This window comes from Sinohyriopsis cumingii, chromosome 9 (genome assembly GCF_028554795.1).
Source record: "Sinohyriopsis cumingii isolate HCF-2022 chromosome 9, ASM2855479v2, whole genome shotgun sequence".
Taxonomy (NCBI): Eukaryota; Metazoa; Mollusca; class Bivalvia; order Unionida; family Unionidae; genus Sinohyriopsis; species Sinohyriopsis cumingii.
This window is the reverse complement of record NC_142969.1, coordinates 23,319,162-23,345,443: the sequence shown is the minus strand read 5'-3', so window position 1 is coordinate 23,345,443 and position 26,282 is coordinate 23,319,162. Positions and strand designations below refer to the sequence as shown.

Below are 26,282 nucleotides of genomic sequence, written 5' to 3'. Positions count from 1 at the left end.
TTCCATAATGGTACAACATTGAAGGAAATGAAAATGAGGGAATGCTGTATTGTGTTCTTTTTAACCTCACTTATTTTTTGTTTCACCCAAAATATTTTGTTCGAAAGAACAGATTGATAAATGGTACAGTTAGCAGCCTTTAGCTTCTAGGGTGATTTTCAAGTTAACATCTCAAGGTATAATTCAGGACAATATAAATCTGTCATGCGAGTAAATCTGTCATGTGAGTAAATCTATCATGTGTGTCTCAAGTTAGGACCCTTTAGTCACTCCCTATTGAGTGTGAGACATGTCAAGGATCTAAAATAATACTGTGTCAGAATTGTGCAATACATAGCGATAAGGAATTTGCTGTTGTGAGCTATTGAAGTTACTCTGGTTTATTACTTGTTGCACAGTCAAGGATAATAAGTAATGGTTCGGTTTATCTTTCAGATCTTTGGTGCCAATATTATTCAGTTCAGCACTATACATGTTGTCTGCTATCGTGTTTTCCTTTTTTCAAAAGTTAAGTGTTTAACTATGCACCAGTCTTGCTCATCTGTGATCTGCATAAACTAAGATCTGCCATCAAATTTTATGACAACTGATAGGGCTTTGAATGTATATTCTTTGTATGGAACAAAATTGCAAAGATGAGTCGGTATTGTGCCAGTAATGTACAGGTCACACATATTTGACTTGTGCATACATCCCAAAGATGAATCTCAAATCTCAGCCAGAATGCATACCCTGAAAGGGGTACATATTCTTGTCAAGTGTATTGACTTCCATCTTTTGAGATGGAAAGGTTTAATGAACTTCATGATAGTGTACCACCAGAGAAAATAAGGGACTTTCGGAGTGATTGTATAAAGAAGTGTTGACTGTATATTTTGAAGATTTCATATTTTGTATGTTTATTTACAATTTTATGTACATGTTACAAGATTTTAAGGGGCCCCGAGTGGCCGAGTGGTCTAAAGCACTTTCCATCACAGATCACTGCCATCTCACCTCTGTCTGCATGGGTTCGAGTCTTGGGCTTGGCCAATATGGATATGTGAGAAAGCTTGCCAGTAGCTTCTCATGGGTCGGTGGTTCTTTCCTGGGTTTTCCCGGGTTCTTCCTCCACCATTAATACTGGCCGCCATGTATAGCCTATCTTGTGCTGAAAAATGGCGTTAAACCCTATAACAACAATAACAAAAACAGGATTTTAACATCTTTACTTTTTATCTACATTTATTTGCAACTTATCTGCATATACAGCAAGTTGACAATCTTTGGCTTTGTTAATGCACCTAATCTCTTGTTGAGAACTTTATGCCATGAGAGGGGTCCTGAAGAAAACCGAGTATCTAATTATTTAAGATTACAGGAGTGGTATTAAATGTGGAAAAAGAAGTTAGCATTTATGCCAGATGTTACCAACAAATAACTTGATTAATCAACCTAATAACTGTAGTATGGATAGATTTGTTTGCTGGCAAGTACTTGGAAATGTCTGTATAATCTATAATGGAAATGTATGCCCTGATTGTTTTTTTTTTTTGTTGCTTCTTTTTTAAATGATAGATCCATGAAATTAGGTACCCATACATATGTATTTTTTACCCAATCCACAAAATTGAAAACCTATAAAATAGTGTTTCATAGTATACAGATTTACAGAGTAGCTGATTTTATGGTATACACTGTACATCAGAGGTTATCAGTGAGGTAATATTCAGTCTGTAAATGTGAAGTAGTATTCGGTCTGTAATTGTGAGGTATTATTCAGTCTGTAATTGTGAGGGAACATTCACTGTGTAATTGTGAGCTAGTATTCACTCTGTAATTGTGATATATTATTTAATCTGTAAATGTGAGGTAGTATTTAGTCTGTAATTGTAATTCAGTCTGTAAATGTGAGATAGTATTCAGTCTGTAATTGTGAGGTAGTATTCAGTCTGTAATTGTGAGGTAGTATTCACTCTGTAATTGTAAGCTTGTATTCACTCTGTAATTGTGAGCTAGTATTCACTCTGTAATTGTGAGGTAGTATTCAGTCTGTAATTGTGAGGTAGTATTCACTCTGTAATTGTAAGCTTGTATTCACTCTGTAATTGTGAGGTAGTATTCAGTCTGTAATTGTGAGGTAGTATTCACTCTGTAATTGTGATGTATTATTTAATCTGTAAATGTGAGGTAGTATTTAGTCTGTAATTGTAATTCAGTCTGTAAATGTGAGATAGTATTCAGTCTGTAATTGTGAGGTAGTATTCAGTCTGTAATTGTGAGGTAGTATTCACTCTGTAATTGTAAGCTTGTATTCACTCTGTAATTGTGAGCTAGTATTCACTCTGTAATTGTGAGGTAGTATTCAGTCTGTAATTGTGAGGTAGTATTCACTCTGTAATTGTAAGCTTGTATTCACTCTGTAATTGTGAGCTAGTATTCACTCTGTAATTTTGAGGTAGTATTTAGTCTGTAATTGTAATTCAGTCTGTGAATGTTGTTGTTGTTGTTGTTCTAGGGTTTAACGCCATTTTTCAGCACAAGATAGGCTATACATGGCGGCCATTATAACTGGTGGAGGAAGAAACCTGGCAAACCCAGGGAAGAACCACCGACCCACAAGAAGCTACTGGCAGGCTTTCACACATACCCACGCTAGCCGAGCCTTGGACTCGAACCCACGCAGACAGAGGTGAGATGGCAGTGATCCGGAACGGTGAGCGCTTGAGACCACTCGGCCACTCGGGGCCCCCCAGTCTGTAAATGTGAGATAGTATTCAGTATGTAATTGTGAGGTAGTATTCAGTCTGTAATTGTGAGGTAGTATTCACTCTGTAATTGTAAGCTTGTATTCACTCTGTAATTGTGAGGTAGTATTCACTCTGTAATTGTGATCATTATTCATATTTCAGAAACCCAAGTTTTCTGCTCATTGCAGTAAACACTCGGATTGCATTGGTGAAAAGTTGTCTCAAAATGATTGTGATGATGCAGTGATGGAAATTCATGGAAAATGTAAGAACCATTTCAGGTCTGCAATATATGCAATACATTTAGCATTTTTCAGTAATATGGTTGCATGCATTCATTATGCATGGTTAGGAGCCATTATTGAACCTAGAATCCTGAAGGCAGGAATCATTGGCTTCCTCTATCATCCAATATTGCACGTGGACACACACATACTTGATGCACAGATAGTGCTAAAGTAGAGAGATAAACATTTTTGCTTTGAGTTTTGCCACCCTAACTTTTGTTTTCTGCACTGTATTATCATTTTTTCCATGGACACCAATATTATTTATATAGATGTTTTATCAAGTGCTCAAGTAACTCATACATTTACATGTTTGAATATCTTGTGGACTTGAAAAGAGCTGTAGTATGGAATTTTCCTTTCAGGACCATGCTCTCATTTAACTGTAGTGTTCACTTATTATTAACCAGCATTTATTATAATAACAATTCTTTTTTCCCCATATTATTTGTATTTTCCAACTAAAAATTGAGATATTGTCATTTATTTTGTTTAGAAAATATATTAAGGTAGAAACCCTTTGTGACTTTGCATTGCAATTTAGCAGACAGTAACATACCTTAAATGTTTTGATTAATAAAAACATTTTACAATGAAAATTAGCTGCCATCTTAAAGTCTGCATTGCCTTTATCATTATTGGCCATTACTAGAGTAAAAATAGACATAGACAGATGTGCCCAAAAGAAATTAGTAGAGCCGTATAAAATTACTGGTGTTGAATTCAACGCTTCATGGTGCATTAATGACCAATGAAATAACTGCATGCTTAATGTTCAGCTCAACTCGTCATAAGGACAAGAGAACCTTTGGTTCTGTCATCTTTCATACATTGTCCTTCGCAAAGGCTAATCAGTGGAATTTGACCAAATTTGTAAGCATCTTGGCATGAAGGTCATCTTTGTTAAGATGATCAGTGGAATTTGACCAAATTTGTAAGCATCCAGGCATGAAAGTCATGTTTGTTAAGATGATCAGTGGAATTTGACCAAATTTGTAAGCATCCTGGCATGAAGGTCATGTTTGTTAAGATGATCAGTGGAATTTGACCAAATTTGTAAGCATCCAGGCATGAAAGTCATGTTTGTTAAGATGATCAGTGGAATTTGACCAAATTTGTAAGCATCCTGGCATGACGGTCATGTTTGTTCAGTTGTGCTCGTGCACCATAAAAATACAAAAAAATACCCCACAAATTTTCGTACAACTTAAACTCAGTGACCAATCAACAGAATTTCATCAAATTTTACTGAAAAGTACATGGCAGGGAAGGGCATTTAAATTTATACAAATAACGCTAATTTGCCATGAAATATGACTGTTGTTATTTAAAAAAAATAAAAAACCTTGAACAGCATCTGGAACACTACTAAACAGACTTGGGTCTGAATTAACAAAGAGCGTCTAAGATTTTCACAGATGATGCCATTCTGTCATCAAAAATGGCTGCCTTTAATAAAATCTGAAAAAACATTTACACACCTTCATCCAGGAAACCCTGTTATTTATGTATGTTAAGACTTATGGTTTTAAACTAAGTAAAAGAAAGAATGAAAACCATTAAGTTCTGTAAATTTCAACAAATAATTTATTTTCGTAGAATAAAAAGTGAAACTTTAACAAGTATTGTGAATTAAATCCCAAATAGTCTTAAAAGTTCCATCACAAGTTCTAGTATATGAGTTCCAAATGAATTCCAGTGGTGTTCTGAATAAATTCCAATATTGAACATTTTGGTGTGTCAAAAGCCTCAGATGTGCTGATGTGCCAACAGTCTTGATGTATCACAATGATATAAAGTCAATGAATGAATTCACAGTAATCCCAAAATTCTGATTTAGTTTGAAAATCAAAGAGCACTTTCTAATTCCAGTGAATAATTTAAATAAATAAATCCTCTCAAATATTAACTGAAACACAACTAAAACTGACTCCTCTAAAGACTGATGTTAAAATAGGAATATGTAATTTTTTGAAGTAAACAAAATTAATATAAAAAGCATTGACAATAACAGAACCAGGATGATACTCAGCTTCCTTTCTGAAACATTTAAGTTGTCAGCATGGTCAGGAATTTCCAAGTAAAAAACTAATGCCCTAAACTCAGATGCAAGTAAATATATTTACCTCCAATATTAGAAATATTAGCTACATCAATTATGTTTACAAAATGACAAGATTTTTGTCAGGTAGGCCCTTAATTCAGTTATCAACCAAGGTAAGTCACACAATATAGATATACATATATTATCACAAATACTGTGCATTATTTAATATATTCAGTATGATTACTCAAAATATATTTTTAATGTATATTTTGTCATTTATGACTTTATTACAAAAAATATAATCACTCAACATGGATTCCTCCTGAAACACTCAGAATTTAATTACTAAGAGTGAAGAAACCCATGATCTAAAAAAAAAGGGGGATAGCCAAAATTTGGTAGTTGATTTAGGCTAATTGGATTTGGAGACTTAAATCTACAACCTTCTAGTCACATGTCCTACTTAAACCTACAACCTTCTGGTCACATGTCACATGTTCAATCCCCTAACCACAGAGCTACTGCAATCCTTTGGGTGCTGATATTAGTGGTTCCAAGTTATGACTCCAGGGCAGGCCCCATGCAGAGGTAAGACAGACCCAGGAATGAATTTACGCTGTACTGTGTAACTCCCCTCATACTGACAAGTAAGTGTATGTACTCTAATGGTAGGGACTATAAACAGTTTCTAAGATCTTAAATGTGTCAAAGTCTTCTTGTGTTTGGAGACATCAACGAAACAATGCTGGTTGTATAAAGACATTTATAAGATAAATCACTCCAATATTAATATACAATTTAGCATGTATGTACTCGAAGGTTATCTTTTGGTCTTCAGTTTCATTACGTGAATTTGCAATCGCAAGCTGACATGTCAGCCACCCAGGTGAGTAATATTAGGTCTGCTTGGGCCTCTTTTCTAATATTTCTACTTTCTGATGAAAATATTCAAGAAATTATTGGGTTTAAATAGCCTCAAACAACTGCTTATGTTGTTACTATTAAAGATACCTCATTAAGTTGATGTGATATTGATGAAGGTATTATGAGATAAAATAACAACTATGGGCTTTAGGGAAGTTCAGACAAGCTGCTATTTACATTTGAGGTCTTCTTGTAGCATGCAGTGGAAAAGGTGGAGGATGTTCTGGTTGCTTTTGGTGGCAATCAACTACATGCCCTGAAATGGGTAATGTTACCAAATTTGCATTTTGTTCGAATTTATTTTGTGCTATGTTTGCATTCCATTTGCATCCAGTTCAGTTTGCATTTCCTCTGCTGTCTCATAATTATCCACTCATAGTCTCAAAAATGCATTCAGATTTTGTTTTTATTGCCTTCTTGCAAGGTATCCTTTAATTTGTGCATATTTGGAACAAAATGGAAATGCATATACCAAAGTTAAGTTTTCTGTTTTCAAGAGGGTTCAAGGAAGAAAACTATTGTTTGTCTTATTAAAAGTTTGCTTTTTTGAAATAGCAAAAGCATTAAATGAAAAATAACAGCATTGAATTTATGATAAAGTATAACTGCAATTACAGAAGTGTACAAATGTGGTAGCATAGTATTTGTCTGCAAATTTTTTGCCTTATTTAATTGTGTTCAAATAATGATTGTAAAGATGTCTTTGTTGCTTATTTTTATATGTCTGCCTAGAATAATGTTTCTGCCCATAAGGTGTGACAAACTGTCTGTCAGTATGCAATTCAGTATAAAAAATCTGTTCTGGGATTATCATGTGGAATGGCTTTCGGTCATGCAAATTTAGCAGCAGTTTGAAAACAATAAAATGCCTTATTTAGTTATGTTTTCATTGGTCATTAATTTTGTGTTTCTTGCATTTTCATCTCTCCATAGTCTTAAAAATGCATTGGTTATCTAATTTTATATTCATTTTGCATTTCAGTTTGTATGTGTTCATTTAATTTTGTAAGTGTTCATTCTGGATTTCATTTGCATTCTTTCTGCGTTCAATTTGTGTTCATTCTCTATTGGTGTTCTTTATGCTTTAAAGTTGCATTCTGTTTGTTTCACTGCTAATATTACTTGTTTCAGGGTCCGTACCAAATATGGATGCTGTTGCAAAAAATAGCTTTTGAAATGCTGGAGTATTTAATTGCTTGGAAACTTTATATTTTTATAGAATGTGACATCCAAGGAATCTAAGCTCACAAAAAAATGTATACTTTTGTAGAACTAAGGCTCCAACGAATCAAAAAACACAAAATATTGTATAGAATAGTGTGCTACTTTTAGTTGAATATCTTTCCACAAGCATGGCTCTTTACAGAGAATATTATGGGACAAAGTACCATAGTATTGATTGTTCATGAGTGAGTTTTCTCATTAAATATGCAGAGGATTTTAAATTCACACTGGTATTCAGCAACAGAAAGCTAGCACTCCTGACTAATGGCAGGTCGTAAATTGCTAAAAATGTCCAAAGGTTTCATATACTTTTTCTTGACTTTTTTTCTTTCTTCAGAATACTGTTACTGCAATTACTCATTGTAAATAATATTTCATTCTCATTATGCAGTAAGAGATAGCATGTTGTTTTAACCTGAGTCTCTGCCAGGATTCATAAAATTACATTAATACATCATTATATATTGATCATGTGATTTCAAGCCATTCTGTAAGCAGTAATTTTACTAAAGTGGACTACCTTAAATGAAACCTTAGACAGTCACTGAATTAGTTTTGTATAAAAATGAGATCTTTTGTTGCTATATATATACTCACTAATAAGTCGAGTCCAACTGCAACCAACATAGACTCTGATCTGCTGTCACATAATGTGCTGACAGATATAGCTTTATGTTTTTTTTTCTGCTCATCTATTTACCAGGTTGTTTGTTCTATTGATTACTCCAAACAAACTGCATTGAACCAGATATGCCGGTGCATTATGCATTGTAAGATCTGGGCTTTTGTATTTTGCACTTGGGCTTGACTTGTAAGCAGATGTATATGGTAATTCAAGGCTACCATCAGATATGAGTATTGGTACCCAAAACTGTAAGAACTTAAAACAGCTTCTTAAAAAAAAATAGACATGATTTTGATTGACATGTAGATGGAGTTGTCTGGCATCAAGGCCTTTCAAATTCATACAGATACTAGCCCTGTGGATAATGTAGGTAAAACTTATAAAGTTTAAAAAGTATTTGTTATCATTGATTGAAAGAAAGTTTTAAATCAAATTGGATATGAGGCTGGTGGCAATACCATATATATATATATATATATATATATATATATATATATATATATATATATATATATATATATATATATATATATATATATATATATATATATATATATATATATATATATGACTGTTATAGCTACAGTTACTTAAGATTGAAAATTTAGAAGAAAAAAAAACTTGCTTAATTAATTTTGGTCACATATGACCAGTACCCATATTTTCCAAAACCTTTTGAACAAGACACTTGCTCAAGCTCAGAACCCCAAAATTGATATGATACCAGTGTCATCAAAACTTGCATCTCAAGCATTTTAGTGAAACTTTATAGAATGTCAGTGGTTTAGGACTTGAAGCTTGAGTGTGAGTGTCTGTCCTTGCTCTAAAATTTAATTGGATGTCAGGAAGGGAGTCAAACTTTATAGAATGTCAGTGGTTTAGGACTTGAAGTTTGAGTGTGATTGTCTTTTCTTGTGCTGAAAGTTTTGATTCTATGGGGCTTGGGCTGATTAGAGGTAGTATTTGTCTTGTTATTGTTAGATGATGATGATGATGATGATGATGATGAATTTATCTTACAGCTGTGAAAGGCTATGCTGCTGACACTCATCAAGAAGTCTGCATGAAAAGTCTGGAAAATTCAAGGGAGGTCACTCACAAGCACTGCAGCAGCAGCAGTCATGAAGAGGAAGAACATTCCATGTTATCCCACCCTCATCATGGCCATTCTCATGACATTGATGGAGCTCCAAAGTCAGTCTCCTCATTTGCATGGATGATTATTCTGGGCGATGGGTTTCACAATTTTAGTGACGGTCTGGCTATAGGAGCAGCCTATGCCAACAGCATTACAGGGGGATTTAGTACCTCCGTGGCAGTATTGTGCCATGAGCTTCCTCATGAACTAGGTGAGACTGTTCTTTCCTTGTATATTTTGGGCCTCGGAATGAGGATTATGTAAATGCATAATCCTGAAAGCTTCCTTGTAAAATGAATACAAATGTTACACCATATTTCAGTGTGGTAGTTTGTTTTGTTGTGCAGCTAAATTATTTTATTTGTTTATCTTGGTTTTGTTAAATTAATTAAAATATCAATTTATGCAGAAATAGAAGCTTGTCATATTTTTCACTCTGTGTAACAATGCATGAGATATGCCAAGCTGTTTCCTGCTAATATTTCAGTACCTTCTGTTGTGAATTGCTCCAAAATATGGGCTACATATTTATTTATTATTTTTCATGGACTTTGTCTTTTTCTGCAAAGATGCCCTGTGCCTGAGTTCTGTTCCTTTATTAGGCTGTTCAGATCTATCACTAAAGCGCTTGAGAATGTTGTTAGTACTGCAGACAATTTAAGCCTTCGTGTGATTATGAATAAGGGCATTTTATGTCCAGCCCATGCATTTGAGATGGCGATGCACTGTAAAGTTAGTGTATATGGTGGACATTGTTCCAGGTGAACAGTCACATCATGAAGGGTGAATTACTAAGCTGTGGTTTAACTTTTTTCCTGGATTACCAGTTTTTTTGGATTTGGATTTCATAGTTGATCTGAACCACAAATTTACCGACCTGTCCAAAAGGAACCATATGTAAGTGCCAAAGCACTAACCCCACTCCCATTTTTTTTACTGATTCATTCTTAACTGTCAACAGAGCTCAGCTATTTGATAATTCAACTTCATTACTGTTATAAAATGTTTGCATTTTAAATGTTTGTTTTACTGAATACACTTTGTTAAAAAATAATTATGAAGAATTTAAAGTTATTTCAGTGCATATATGTGTAAGAAGTATCTGTTGGTTCCACTCACTGATTGAAATTGATAGGCAAGAGCTTCAGTTTAAAAATTATTAGTATTAAAAGTTAAATAAAAGATAATGAAATGATTTTGGAAAATTAGATTCATTTTTTTTCTTACACTGATCAATTTCATTTATTTGAAACTGCTGTTAAAACTTTTGGTATGAAAATTTTTGCAGATTATTCTCTGCAATTCTCTGTGATTTAAGATTTGCCTACAGTTCTAATCCGTCTGAACTAATAATCTACACAAAGCATACATAATTGCAAAAATATATACTTCTAATTGTGGGTAGGAAAGTTTCCTGCTAAAATCTAAATCCTCCTGAAAGCATGTCATATTTCATCCATGGAATTTTAATCCCAAAAAACAGCAAGACTCTTTAATACTAAATACAATGCTTGTAGCACAAGTGCCAATTAATTATCTATATACATTAATTATGGATGTATGTGTTTGTATATTATATATATATATATATATATATATATATATATATATATATATATATATATATATATATATATATATAATTTGTAAACCTCACACATCACTGATTTTCAGATAGAATCAATAAATTAACTCATGCCAATCAAGACTCCTGGAACATGTAAAATGGCAGAACTACATCAAAGCAACAGATAACTAGGTCTGGTTTGTCAGACATTTTCTTATTGGGGATATCACTTGAATGTTACAACACTTGACACCATAATTGTTCAAACGTAATGGTAATGATGTTGCAACTTTATGGACAGCATTTTATGTGGTTGAAGTAAAAGGTGTGATTGGCTGTGTTGAATCTGTTTGACGTTGAGCACTTGGACAACAAAATAATGTAAGGGATTGATTTTGACAGGTGTTCAATTTGTACTCATTCTGAATGTCATATTTTTTAACCATTCGGATGACAAACCTTTTTTTTGTTGTTAGCATATTGTTTTATTTTGTGTTCTTTATTTTTGGTACCTATAGAGTTTAATCCACAAAATTAAAAGTCTATAAATATGCAAACTTTGACGGAGAATTTAAGTACCATTTTGTTTTCTTTTTGTAAATACATAAAAATTGATACCTGTGAAAATAAAGAAACCACAGTTTCCTTTTTGTACCTGGTATCTGAATGGTTTTAAGGTGATTGCTTTATTGTGCATCTCACCTCTGTCCAGGTTCTTCAACTACCAAATATCCTGGCTGCCATCCAAATAGCCTATCATGTGCTGAAAATGGTGTTAAATCCCCCTCTCCTCCCTAAAAAAACCTTTTTGTACCCTAGTACCCTGATGAAATTGCCTTATCTTATGGTTGATTAGGTTTACCTTCTCATTTGTCACACCAAGGTGTTAAGAGATTTCTAAGGTCAGATTGTGTGGGAGGGGTCTAATGATTATGTAATATAACTTGATCCCAGAAAATTACACACTAATAATAAAAATTGGCATTTAACAAACCTTTCATGATGAAAAATTCATGTTTTTTTTTTTGAATGATAGAAGTTCTTAAATGAATTAAAATCGCAATATAACAGGAGTTATTTTATTGTATATGCATGTTTGAACAGTCAACATTTTTATATCATCACTCACGTTAATACCCAGTATAACTCAGAAGGTTTAAGAGACTGTTGTGACAGTAACATCAATGCATGTACCTGCACAAATGCACTGTATAGTCATTTCATGGTTAATATTTATTTTATTTGAAACATGTAATACAAACTTGTACATGTCATGTGATCTGTAAAAGATATTTAAGCCATTTCTCCAATTTCCACAAGTTATCACATTACGTTGCTGAAGCCTTTTTACTGAAATGTTTATAGAGTCTTCACCTAAATGCCTCATTTAGAGAAACTGTGTATATTATACAATATTTTTATTTAAAATTCTTTATATCTTTTACCGTCTGTGGTTGTTTTAAACTTTAAAGTAATTTGGATGTGATTTATTTAGAAGAAAATATTTGACATTGACCTTTATTTTATCAAATTAGGAAAATACAGCAAATCAGTTTAGGGTTCCACTATCATCAATACAGATAAAGGACTTGTTTGTAATGGTGTTATAATGATCAGTACAAATCAAGGACTTGTTTATAATGGTGTTAAAATCATCAATACAGATAAAGGACATGTTTTTAGTGGTGTTAAAATCATCAATATAGATAAAGGGCATGCTTGTAATGGTGTTAAAATGATCAATACAGATCAAGAACTTGTTTGTAATGGTATTAAAATGATCAAAAGTGATCAAGGACTTGTTTGTAATGGTGTTAAGATGATCAGTTGATCAATACAGATCAAGGACTTGTTATGGTGATAATATGATCAATACAGATCAAGGACTTGTTGTTATGGTGATAATATGTTTGTGCCAGATTTGATATGATCATTTAAAGATGCAGCCGTGATACTGTCAACACGTAAAGGAGAAAAAGACACTTTGGTTGAAAATCTATGCATAATTAATTACATTTCTTTTCCAGGTGACTTTGCAGTCTTGTTGAGAGCAGGTATGTCTGCCAAGCAAGCCTTGTTTTATAACATCATGGGTGCAGTTCCATCATTTCTTGGCATGCTGATTGGTGTTTTGATTGGGAATGTTAACTCTGCTAGTATGTGGATTTTTGCAGCTATTGGCGGCATGTTCCTGTACATTGCTCTGATGGACATGGTGAGTTTTTATCACACCTGTATTTAATCCTTAAAATAAATTGTTTAGTAAAATTCTGAAATTTTTCTTGTTTTAGTATCCACATAGTTTGTAGTAGCTAGAAACCTATCTTCCTGGAGTTTTATTCTATGTTGCCTTGGTTATATTTTCAGTAATACATAATACAGTTCATTTGTTGGCTTGGTTATATTTTCAGTAATACATAATACAGTTCATTTGTTCATGTGATCATTTGGGATTGTAACACCCTATGATATGAATAAATGGATGCTGTGTTGGCTAGGCTGTTAAGGCCAATGAAAAATATTAATCAAGTTGTCTGCAATGGGAAGAGTATTTTCAAACAAGTTTGTCACGTGTTGTACAGACTATATATTTAGAAAAAGCTGGGTGATAAACAAAGTCGTGTGTTGTGTTTGTTGAAAGATGTTGGATCATTTGGCTGATGACAACTTAAGTCATGCAGGTAGTGGGATCATTACGATTGACTTTTATCCTGTTCACAGTAATCAAAAATTGAAGTCGCAAAATGGTATGTGTCTGGTTATGTTTCTTCTAAAATTGCTTGATATTAGTGAAAAATTGCTTGTTGAATACAATAATATTTATTCTATTTATATCTGATGGAATATAGAACATGTGCTTGGTGCAAAATTGCTGGGGTTTGGCAATTCTGTTGAAATTAACTTTGTATTTGACTTAGCTCTTCACTCACCACCATCAGTATAACTAGGGACTTGTACAGCTAAAGTAAGCTCCAGTGGAGCAATTAGTGAAAGTACTTTGAAATCTGGGGGGCCCCGAGTGACCAAGTGGTTTAAAGCACTCACCGTTATGGATCATTGCCATCTCACCTCAGTCTGTATTGGTTCAATGTCTCAGGTTCGGACAATGTGGGTATGTGAGAAAGATGCAGAGACCATACATTACAAATTTTCTTCAATATATGGTATCTCAATGTGTTACATCAAGGTGTGCCATAAGTTTGTACATAATCACAAATTTACGGTATTATTATGTGATGCGAGTTATTATTGTAACAAATATATTGAGTCCTAACCAGCTGTGGGCATTAAATATGGTTTCATCTCATTTGTTCTCTTTTCAGTTGCCTGAGATGACTAATATGGGAACTAAGAAGGGAGAGAACCCCTTCTACCATCTTGCTATTCAGTTAACTGGCATGCTTATAGGATCTGGTATAATGTTTCTGATAGCTATCTATGAGCAAGAAATAATGCATGTGCTGGGTTGAATTTTTTTATTTTTCATCCCTTGTTAAACATAATGGATGAACAAATAGTACTGTACAATTTTTTTAAGTTTTAAATTTACATTGATTAAATTCTTTTGATATGAATTTTACTGTGAAACACCATTGCGGATAGTACACATCTTTGCTAGCACAGTGTTCTGCCACCTCTATAGGAATCTTTGGCATACACAGAGCAGGTTCCTGTGCCTGTCACCAAGCCAGTTACAAAGCTATGGTTGCTTTCACCATGGTTGTTCAGAAAATATCACATTATGTCTGACCATTAAAAGGACTGGTGACGTCGGAATGTATCTGACTTGGTAATGTATCAGACTGACTTAGGAATGTACCTGACAGACTTATGAATGTGACTGAATTATGAATGTACCTGACTTTTGAATGTATCTGACTGACTTGTGAATGTATCTGACTGACTTGTGAATGTATCTGACTTGTGAATGTACCTGACTAACTTTTGAATGTATGTGACTGACTTGTAAATGTACCCGACTTGTGAATGTATCTGACTGACTTGTGAATGTATCTGAATTATGAATGTATCTGAATGCTCTATCTAACAGTAACTCAGTATGCCAAGGGTTTATTTGGATGTTGCAAGGTTCATGGAATCAATGCCAAATAAAGATGAACAAAATCATAATGATTTACTGCCTATACTGAGTTAGCAGATAATGAGACTTCTGTACATTTTCCAACATCACTGGCAGCAGATCTGCATTTTCTGTTATCTATTTCATATCTGCACAATGATATGATTTGTCATCCATCTGCCTGTACCAAACCTTATGGATGCCTTGCACTTGGGTTAAGGAAAAAAAACCTATCAATTTTAGAGTCAAAAGCTTGAAGATCAAGGTCATTGTGACTGAATGAAGATAATTTTTTCTGCACAATAACTCGTATGCCAACAACAGTTACCAAACTTTGTGGATAGCTTGCACTTGGGGCAAGAATGATTAGTATGAATTTCAAGGTCAAAGGGTAAGAGATCAAGGGCATTGCAGTTGAGATCAGGAAAAATGTTTCTGCACATTAACTTGTGTTATTCACAATCAAACTGTTTCCAAACTTTGTGGATGATGTCTGCATGGGTTATGGAAGAACCCTATTAATTGGTGGCTTAAAATATCAAGGGTTATGTTCACTTTGAGTGAATGGCGGAAAAAATGGTTTCTGTATAGTAACTCGAGTCCTCCATCATCCATAGTTAATTCAACATTAATTTCAGACCTGGACCTAATTTTGTGGATGGCTTATGCTTAGAGTAAGGAAGAAACCTGTCATTTTTAGGGATAAAATATCAGGGCATGGTCACCATGACTGAAAGAAGAAAAATTGTTTATGCACAAAAATTTCTGTTAAATTTGTACAGGATATTATACACAGACAGGCATATCATGTGCACTGTACTCAGTGTTGTGAATACTTACAATATCATGAACATGGACAATGTTATGAACACTGGCCAACAATATCATGAACATTGGCAATATTATGAACATTGGCCAACAATATCATGAACATTGACAATGATATGAATGCTAGTAATATTATGAACACTGGCCAACAATATCATGAACATTGGCAATATTATGAACACTGGCCAACAATATCATGAACATTGGCAATATTATGAACACTGGCCAACAATATCATGAACATTGGCAATATTATGAACACTGGCCAATAATATGAACATTGGCAATATTATGAACATTGGCCAACAATATCATGAACATTGGCAATATTATGAACATTGGCCAACAATATCATGAACATTGACAATGATATGAATGCTAGTAATATTATGAACACTGGCCAACAATATCATGAACATTGGCAATATTATGAACACTGGCCAACAATATCATGAACATTGGCAATATTATGAACACTAGCAGTATTACCAACACTGGCCAACAATATGAACATGGACAATGATATAAACAATATATATATACTGTAACATTAATCTAGGTATGGTCACTGATCTTATACACTTAGTCAATAAACACAAACATTGTTATGAAAAATCTGCTAGAAGGAGCATTGTAGACGTAAAAAAGGTTGTAGACATAAAAATGACTTCTCCTTAAGCATCCGGTTTAATTTTAACAATTTTTAAATGTACAGCGAACATCACAAAGTACATGTAGCAAATCAGCTGAATTAATTATGTAAGAATACTGGTGCATATTCTTGCCCTTTTAAAATTTGTCTCATTTACAAATTGTAAAAATATTATTGCAAAAGTACTTTGTTTTTATGTACGATATGTTAGTCATATGATCAGAATTTTTCCATGAAAAATCCACAAAGTACATATTGTACTTGATTATTTTTTACACGACTTATTTCCATGTCTTTGATTTTATTTCAAGTCGGATTTTGTTACGAGTCAGATTTTGTTATGAGTCGTATTTTGTTACTAGTCGGATATTATGTAATTGTGCCATAAAATGCTTGAGACTGATTGACAGACATTAGATACTGCATCAATAGGATGTTTCCGTGTCACAGTTTTGTGTGAATGTTTCTGCTTGTATTGTTTCCTTGTGGTAAATATTATGGTTTCTTTTACACATCGTAAATATTATCCACATCTTCTGTTCAGTGAATTTTCAAATTACCTTCGTTTAATGTAGCTAAAAGTAATTAAATCATTTCGCACACATAGTATTTAAACACCTTTCAAATCAACATAGAGTGTAACACATTTCATTAAATACATACTAAAACAGGGCAGCCTGTTTGCATCAATTTTTCGATGCTGCCATGACCTGTGGAAAAGTCAGTTTTTTTAGTAATGAGTAAAGTTTTCTTATTTATCTATATTTGACCATGATGTAGTTAACTCCCTTTGATTTCTTTGTAATAGCAAAATGGACTCTTTAAGAAATCTGGATGAACATGGTGGGTTACATGAACCCAAACCAGTCTTTATCTGCATGTATCTAATGAATGGTGTTGTATTGAATGTCAGTATGAATTATACTTAAATCATTCATGCATGAAACAAATTCGGTAATTTTAGCTACATTTCAAGATACATTCGATGAGAAACAGCTGCAGATATCATTCGCTATACTGTGGGGAAAGAACTGTAATCTAGTTCACACTAGAGATATCAGATTTTGTATTTGATTTTTGTATTATAATTTCTACAAGTCACATACCCTTGGGGATTTTTGTGTTAGAATTTCTACAAGTCGCATACCCTTTGGGTAAATAATAGTCCAGTTCACAAAAGAGATGTCCAATTCTATAAGTTTTGTATTCAAATTTCTACAAGTCAAAATACATTTGGGATACAGTTTTCAGAGGAGATAACACATTCTGTGTTGATGTTTTGTGTTCAAGGTTTTGCAAGTCAGATAAGATTCATGGTGGAGATACCACATTATGTGTACACATGACACATATCATATTTTAATATTTTCTGATGTGCATTCATGTGTATAGTTAATGATCACATCATCAGTTGGTAGTGACATGACTTAAGTACAAATGTGCCTATGTTTAATTAAAATGTCCTTTTTTCTTTAAATGTGCCATGGTACCTAATGTGCAGTGTGAACAAATGTTTTTGTATGTCATTTGCTTCTGCATACATTCCAACACATTTTGTATTTTGTGGAGAGTATATAAACATTTTCGTAACTATTTGTAGATATTTCATATTTCATTTGTGAATGACTCCATTCATGCAACCACTTGTTCATTGGTCTCTCCTCATATCAAACCACAGTTGTTTAATTTTTTTAATTGTAGGACCAATTTACGTATCAGAAATAATTGAACCTTCATCAGGTGGGAGCCATAATTTTTAGTACACTTATTCAGGTTCTGTACCTTGTGAGACACTTTGCTTTAATAGATATTATGTATTTGGTATGATACCATCATCTACAGACTGACAACAGCTGTCATTGTTAGATTAGAATTGCATCCTGACAATGTTTATCTTGATATCCCTTAAGCAAGGCAGAAAATAGTTTTGATCAGAACTATGCGTAAGGACCAAAATCTATTTATATACAGGTTTGGTCTTTACTGAATGCAGATCAAACTTGGGTCTAGACTCTTTTTGTATACATGCCATCATTTTTTGGATCATACAGTGATCCTTGACTACCATATTCATTTGCTTATGAGTCCATGTGCAAACTGCACAGACCTAGATCTGCCGACATGTTATGCACTGGCAGATCTGGTTCTGTGCAGTTTGTTAAGAGTGATTGGTAGAATAAACAATATAGACCCTGATCGCAGGTGCATTATGTCTTGGCAGGTCAGAATCTTTGTTGTTTGCAGTTTGAATTGACTTGTGAGTATATACGGTATAGCGCTGTTTAAAGAAACCATAAAAGTGCAGGTTGTTATTTGTGAGGTGATCTTGTACTGGAATATATTATGAATATTATTGACTGTTACCTAATGTAATGGGGTATGTGAGCATATCTATCGATAATAGTGTGTGTTAGGTTACTTTATACTGGGTTACCTTATAAAATATAAGATTACCTTTGACTGGGGTACCCTATATTACACAGTATAAAGGGATCCAAACCCCTCAAATAAATGAGATTGTGTTATACTGGGGTGTCTTATAGTAAAAGATGACTGTATATGTACTTTCATATTTACATGAACCACTTTGTTTTCAGTACTACATTACTACGTTACAGTTACCTGGTCTAAAGCGCTTTCCGTTACGGATCACTGCCATCTCACCTCTGCGTGGGTTCGAGTTGCGGATTCAGCTAATGTGGGTATGTGAGAAAGCTTGCCAGTAGCTTCTTGTGGGTCGGTGGTTCTTTCCGGGGTTTTCCCGGGTTCTTCCTCCACCATTAATACTGGCCGCCATGTATAGCCTATCAAGTGCTGACAAATGGCGTTAAACCCTACAACAATAACAATGTTACAGTTACCAGTGTATGACACAATAACAAACAGTACAGGCTTGACTCTGACCTTTACACAGTGGCAAACACTAGAGACCCAGCTCTGGCAACTCGTATTACATAGCATTGCATTGAATGTTATCATTTCTAAACTATTCTTCTAAGATTTAAAAATGAACTTTACTTGGCCTTAAGAAAATATATATTTAATCACTATCATTGAGTAAATAGATAAAAAATACTCACAAGGTACAGGACATTCAAGATGAAATAACTGTGCAGTTTTGTTTTTCAAGTATCTGTTTACATGTCTCATTTGGCTGGCTCTTCTGTAAGTGAATCAAAATTTGCATGTATTGTTCACAGCAAGTAACCTCTCCCTACAGTTAGCTTCTGTCTGTCAGTGTCAATCACTGAAGACATTGCATTAGATTCTTAACCTAGCTCATCCATAATGTTATCTCATACAAGCCTAATTGACTACAGCCTGCCAAATACAAGCCTAATTGACTACAGCCTGCCTAATGTTAGCCAAATTGAATACAGCATGACTAATACAAGTCTAATTGAATGCAGCCTGCCTAATGCTAGCCTAATTGACTACAGCCGGCCTAATGTTAGCCTAATTGAATACAGCATGCCTAATTGAATGCAGCCTGCCTAATGCTAGCCTAATTGACTACAGCCTGCCTAATGTTAGCCTAATTGAATACAGCATGCCTAATACAAGACTAATTGAATGCAGCCTGCCTAATGCTAGCCTAATTGACTACAGCCTGCCTAATGTTAGCCTAATTGAATACAGCATGCCTAATACAAGCCTAATTTAATGCAGCCTGCCTAATGCTAGTCTAATTGAATGCAGCCTGCCCCTAATGCTAGCCTGATGGAATACAGTCTGCCTAATGCTAGCCTGATTGAATGCAGCCTGCATAATGCTAGCCCAATTGAATACAGCCTGTCTAATGCTAGCCTAATTTAATGCAGCCTGCCTAATGCTAGCCTAATTGACTACAGCCTGCCTAATATTAGCCTAATTGAATACAGCATGCCTAATACAAGCCTAATTGAATGCAGCCTGCCTAATGCTAGTCTAATTGAATACAGCCTGCCTAATGCTAGCCTAATTGAATACAGCCTGCCTAATGCTAGCCTAATTGAATGCAGCCTGCCCCTAATGCTAGCCTGATGGAATACAGCCTGCCTAATGCTAGCCTGATTGAATGCAGCCTGCATAATGCTAGCCAAATTGAATATGGCCTGTCTAATGCTAGCCTAAATGAATGCAGCCTGCCTAATGCTAGCCTGATTGAATGCAGCCTGCCTAATACTAGCCTAATTGAATACAACTCTGTCAAATGCTAGCCTAATTGAATACAACCCTGTCAGATGCTAGCCTAATTGAATACAACCCTGTTAAATGCTTGCCTGATTGAATGCAATCCTGTCTAATGCTAGCCAAAGTAAATGCATTCCAGCCTAATGCAAGCAGATGGAATGTGCAATCCTTGTACGGAGATGCTGGCTTTTTACCAAAATCCATTCGCATAGTTGAGGTCTATTATAGCACATTTGAAACAGTAACTATAGTCTGTTGTTAAAGGACTTGCTCTGATTTCTGATGTTGAATTATTAAATTGAAAAGCACAAGATTTTGTTTGGTACTATCATTTCCAATGTCCAAAATTGGCAGGAATGCTTGTTAAAGGTGTCCACTGACATAGTTTGAGCCAGTCATGGATATGTTTTCAAGCAGAGAGTAGCATTGTACATTCTGGGAACAACTTTATGTACCAGTGTTGTAATGTTATAATTTCATCAGGCATTTGCTTGTTTACAGTAACTGCTATACAAAGAAGAATGTTGAATTCAGTACCAAGACAATACAGGACTGTAGAATGATCAATACAGTTGTAAACATCTGAATTGATATATAATTATAATATTACACCATGACAGTGAAAGTGGCATATAGTCCATCTGTGACATCTTGATAAGGTTTTGAGTTTAGTTCAGTTTTCAGGCACTGTGGAATTTCATGAAGACATTTCTGGTTGCCCAATTTTATATTTACTAATGTGTCAATTTACATTGAATCTGTCATATTAATTGTGTCTACTTAAATATTATTTGTATAGACTTGTACTTAAATATGAATTGTGTGCACTTGAATAATAAATATGTGGACTTGAAGATTTTATCATATTGATTCATTCTAAGATTATTATATCAACATCTAGAATTTAACAATACATTGTTGAATTGATAGAAATGTTTTAAATCTTGCAGTCAAAGTACAAGTCTTATTGTCCAGTCCTGTGCTTACTGAAAGTCTAAATGTTTTGTGAAGTACCGGTGCTTGTTTTACATTTGTAACTTGTATTACATTGACAGCAACTAACGTATTCATATTACCATGTTAGCTATTAAAATTGAATTAAGAATGGGACATTCAAGGATTATTTCAAATTGCATCATTGAAACAGCAGCATTCAAAGTTGCAGCTTGCACATCAGCCAGAATCCACTTAAAATCACATCAGACCAGTATAATTGAAAAGTGGGGGTCCTAAGGACAACTATATTCCTCTCTTTGACTGGCATATTTTATTAATTTACTAGAAGGTAAAACAGTCTTGTTTTACTTCATGACTTGCAGAACTAGTGAACCCGGTAGTCGAGAACATACATGCCAAGATACTTGATTGGTTATCTTTTTTTACTTTTCACTAAGACCAGTAATAGTCAGCTTTGATGCTTTATGTTTATTTATGAAATCCAAAGCATTCATCAGACCATGATGAAATGCATGTGCTTTTCAGGGATACTTCATTATGTGGCAATATTTGGCAAGTGTAAACCCACTTAATCCCATAATAATGAAGCATGGACAAAGAGAGAAAAACAAACCAATAATCAGTTCATATTTTATTTGTTTTCAATTTTTAATTTACTTAAGTTAGTGAGTATATTAACTTTGCCATTATCTTCCCTTTGAAATCATTTAATTTTTTCACAGAAAAATATGTGTTTACAGGTTTTCTGGTGGACCACCTTTTAAATGTAACTTGTCCCTTTGGTCAATAAATTTAATAACTTCAAACACTGGAAAGATAATTGTTTAAGTGAATGCCTCATTTCAAGTCATTATTTGAGTTCTAAATTGAATCATAATCAAGATTTGGTCTTTTTACGAGCATCTCACACATAGGCTGTGAATTCTGTGGATGACTTGAGTGTTAATGTTTGTGACATGTATAAATATGATATCTATTATGCAAGATAAGTACATTTTTTTTCTTCATGTGTCATTTTGAGAGATGAATAAAGTAACTTTTACAATTGATTTAACCCCGAAATTGTGTTGACCCAGATCTACTGCTGTTGTATAATAAGCATATCATATCATGGTTTACTTTTACAATTTATATTAACTATGAATCATGTTGACCCAGTTCTGCTGTAATATAATAAATCCAGCACATCTAGGTCAACTTACAATCAATCTGACTAAATGTTGTATAATGAGTCCAGCACATCAAGGTCAACTTCTACAACTGATTTTACTGTGAACCATGTTGACCCAGATCCACCGTTGTATTATGAGTACATCTACTTTATGCTTATCATACAACAGTAGATCTGGGTCAACACAGTTTCAGGGTTAAATCAATTGTAAAAGTTACCTTGATGTGCTATTAAAGACAACAGATCTGGTTCATTGTGATTCACTTATATTAATTATAAAAGTTGGCCGTGATGTTCTGGGCTTAGTTGGTGTGTTATTTACTGTTAGATTTATTGTAAAAATAGACCTTGACATGTTGGGCTTATGGTGCACAACAGATCTCTGTCAGCATAGTTAACAGTTAATTGAATTGGAAATGTAGACCTTGATGTACTGCGCTTTGTATATGAGAACATATCTGGGTTGATATGATTCACTGTTAAACTTGGTTTATATGATTTACTTTTAAATCCATTGTAAAAGTAGATTGTGATGTGCTGGGCTGAATTTGCGATATAGATCTGCATCAGTGAGATTCATTGTTGACTGATTGTATGCAAAGTTTATTTGGTACTTTTAGTAATTCATCTTGTTATTAAATTGGTATATTATACTTTTAAAAGAGCGAGGACTTGAGTCAGTTGTTTCTTTTCTTATAAAGTTTTAGATAATTGCCACTATATACAAACAAGTATTACGCATTTATTTTGCTGGACAGTTTTATTCCATAACATTCATTTTGTAGACAATCTTTTTAATGTTGTAGCAAGTTTTTATCTGATGAGATTCAACATGTGGAAATGAGACAAAATTTACAAGAAGAACGTTGTATTAGAATGATCTCTCAAATTCTTAATATAAACAAGTTTTGTTATACTGTACTTGCATTTATTGCTTTTTGTGGGGTTTTTTTCTTCAGTTTCATGGATGATTTTAATTGACAACATCCAAATGTAGATGTTCTAGTTTTTATTTCATGAATCTTCAGCGTATTATGATACATTTTTTTTATGGTTTTTTAGCTTAGTACATTTGTGGAAGATATACTAGATACTCTGTTACTATATATAGTTTATAGTAGTGATAATAGTAACAATATAGTTTACCTAAAATTGGTAGAAGAGTGTGCATCTGCCATCTTTTCAGGTCAGTTGTTTTATCAAGGAAGATAACTCAAATTTAGGCCAATCATTTGATCTGATAGCAGTTACCTCCCTTATTATCCCCCCTTGAAACAATTAGAGGATATGCTTATAAAATTTAATTATGACAATAATTCCTCCATTAATATTTCATATATTAATATAAATATTATTGTGACATAAAACAATATAAAGAATGTTTAGAGCAGTCTGTTTATGATAGTAAGACAATCAATGGACAACAATATCTCAAGAATTTTGTTCTTCTTGTTCTTTTGTAAACTAATTAATATAATTTGGAAATGCTGAAATCCATCAGCATTTCCCATACTTTCATTTCAGTTACTGATGCAAATTGATTTTTTCTCACCTAATGTTTGTTTTTGGCCAGTGAGAACCAATTACTTGACTTTATGTCATTAAATACTCAGTTACCTTATATGCCAGTTGATAAGTTTAGTACAGCTATAAACAACATAGAACCTGACCTGCAGTCATATAATGTAGCAGAAGAGAAGATAAGGGTCTGTGTTACATTTTTCTACTGATTACTCTTAATCATGTGTAGATCCAGATCTGCCAGTGCATTTATGCAAATTGTAGACCTGGATCTGTGCAGTTTAGTGTGAGTATATACAATATTTGTAGTTTGTTTGTGACACAAATTGAAACACCCCTTAGTTTAAGGTGCCCTCACTCGTAATGCGGCTTCCATAGAGATTATAATGACAGATCACTGTTGGTACCTTGCTTTGTTATTGATTAAAATAATCCTGTGTTATTAACATTAATATGCCAGATCATAATTTTTGTATATGTGACACCTCTCATGATGTCCCAGATGGTGGCATACTGTCATGCAGAGGAAAGGCAAAGTGACTGCCAAGACTCGCAATGATTTGAAATGAGCACTCATTAAGATATTGTCAATCTACTATGAATATCAATATTATTAGGATGATATCGTATGATAAAAATATCAGAAAACCATACAAAAAGAATGTGTACAAACTGTACAAGGTTAATATGCTGTAGCAACTCTTTTTGTCCCATGAAGACAAGTGCTGTCTCACTCCATTTTTTTATGGATAGTTTATGGTTATTTATTCCATTTTTTTGGTACTAAGTCTGTATGGTTTATTGTTAGATGTTGTATTGTTTGTATTAAGTCATACTTACTAATTTTGCCCATACCAAAGATTGCTGATCATGATTAAACAGTTTTGTTCTCATATATTAATGTTACCTTCCTTTACAAATTTTTTGCTAGACTATATTATTAGTGTGTAGAGGAAGGTATTTAATGTTGCTTTTTTATTGGTGGGTTTTTTCTTTCAAATATTAATTTGGGTTGAAAAGTTGGTGTTCTGTTGTTTTTTTTCATTGTGCACTTATCATTGCAATTTTGACATCATAGTACAAAAAGGTTTTGCTTTTGTAATAAAAAGACAAAATTATTTTGTGGCTTTCAGTTTCTACATATTAACTCTCTCTTTCTCTTTCTCTCTCTCTCTCTCATTTGCCAAGAGGTTAAATTTTGTTCATTGAGAAATTTGTACAAAACTCGTATCAGTCTCATCAGTGCAAGATTCAAAGATGGCTGATATTTTGCTCAAATAAACAATGACATTGGATACAGTGTATTAGCACCATCATGAAAACTTGTTTCCACTTGGTCAGTGGTACAATGAAACAATATTTAGTTGTCACACATTCACTCTGTACTTTCCATCGCTGTTGGGGCACCTGCTTGACCAAGTCAGCTGAGTCCTGTAGTAAGCATTGTCCACATGCTGGTGAATGAGTTTGATTTCCAGCATTCCACATTTTCATTTACAGGAGTTAGGGTGCTTGATTTGTCTTTCCTCTAACTTTGGTTTCTACGGCAGAACTTGATTACGGTTTGTTGGATTTCACAACAGATTTTGCATGCAGCTACATATTAATGCGATAATATACAAGTCTGCTTCCTTCATTATACATTTACAGGAGTTATGGTTCCTGACTGCCTGTTCTCCTAACTTTGGTTTCCATGGAATTTAAACCAAATTTGCCTTGCACATTTCTATTGGCAAGACAGCTTTATAAGAGATTGTTAACAAGAGTTATAACCCTTGATTTTATATTCTTGTAATTTTGATTTCTATGGCATGACATTAAGGATTGCTAAATTGAAACAAATATGGCCATCAGTTTTTATTGGTGAGACAATGTAAGAAATTAATTTCTATCATTCTGCAGCATCATGTAAAGGAGTTATGGCCCTTAATTGACCAATTGCTTAATAATTTTATTTCTGCAGCATGACTTTACAAATTATATTTGGATTTCAAGTAAATTTGATCAACAACTTTATATTAATGGTACTCCCCATATGTTTAATTTCTATGTCATGCTTTACAAAAGTTATGGCCCCTGAATTCCTGTCTCTTGTCTTTTCACCCATATTTGTTGTGCAGCCTTATAGCTTATTTCTTCTTATATGATTAATTTAAAGCTACAAGTTAATTATTTGCTAGAATGGTGGCCTTTTTTATTAGGTCTTCTGGACCAGAAGATCTTATATAACAACCTTATGTCTGCCATAAATACAAGCTTTTTAAAACTGCTTTTCCTAAACTACAGGAATAATTGTCTCAAAATATTAAAACATTCATCCAAATGATCAGTTTGATCCTAAATGAAAGCAATGCAGAT

At 33.7% G+C, this 26,282-nt stretch overlaps 1 protein-coding gene across 1 annotated transcript in view; it reads left to right on the top strand.

Moving 5' to 3' along the window:
* The window catches only part of LOC149791392 (metal cation symporter ZIP14-like), a 44,730-nt gene extending 19,688 nt beyond the window's left edge, over window positions 1-25,042 (top strand). The window contains exons 6-9 of the mRNA XM_089969942.1: window positions 2,892-2,994; window positions 8,859-9,185; window positions 12,569-12,756; window positions 13,865-25,042. Of these exons, the coding sequence (XP_089826068.1) occupies window positions 2,892-2,994; window positions 8,859-9,185; window positions 12,569-12,756; window positions 13,865-14,011 (765 nt within the window). The 3' untranslated portion in view covers window positions 14,012-25,042. The remainder of the gene's footprint in view (window positions 1-2,891; window positions 2,995-8,858; window positions 9,186-12,568; window positions 12,757-13,864) is intronic.
* The last annotated feature ends 1,240 nt before the right edge of the window (window positions 25,043-26,282 follow it).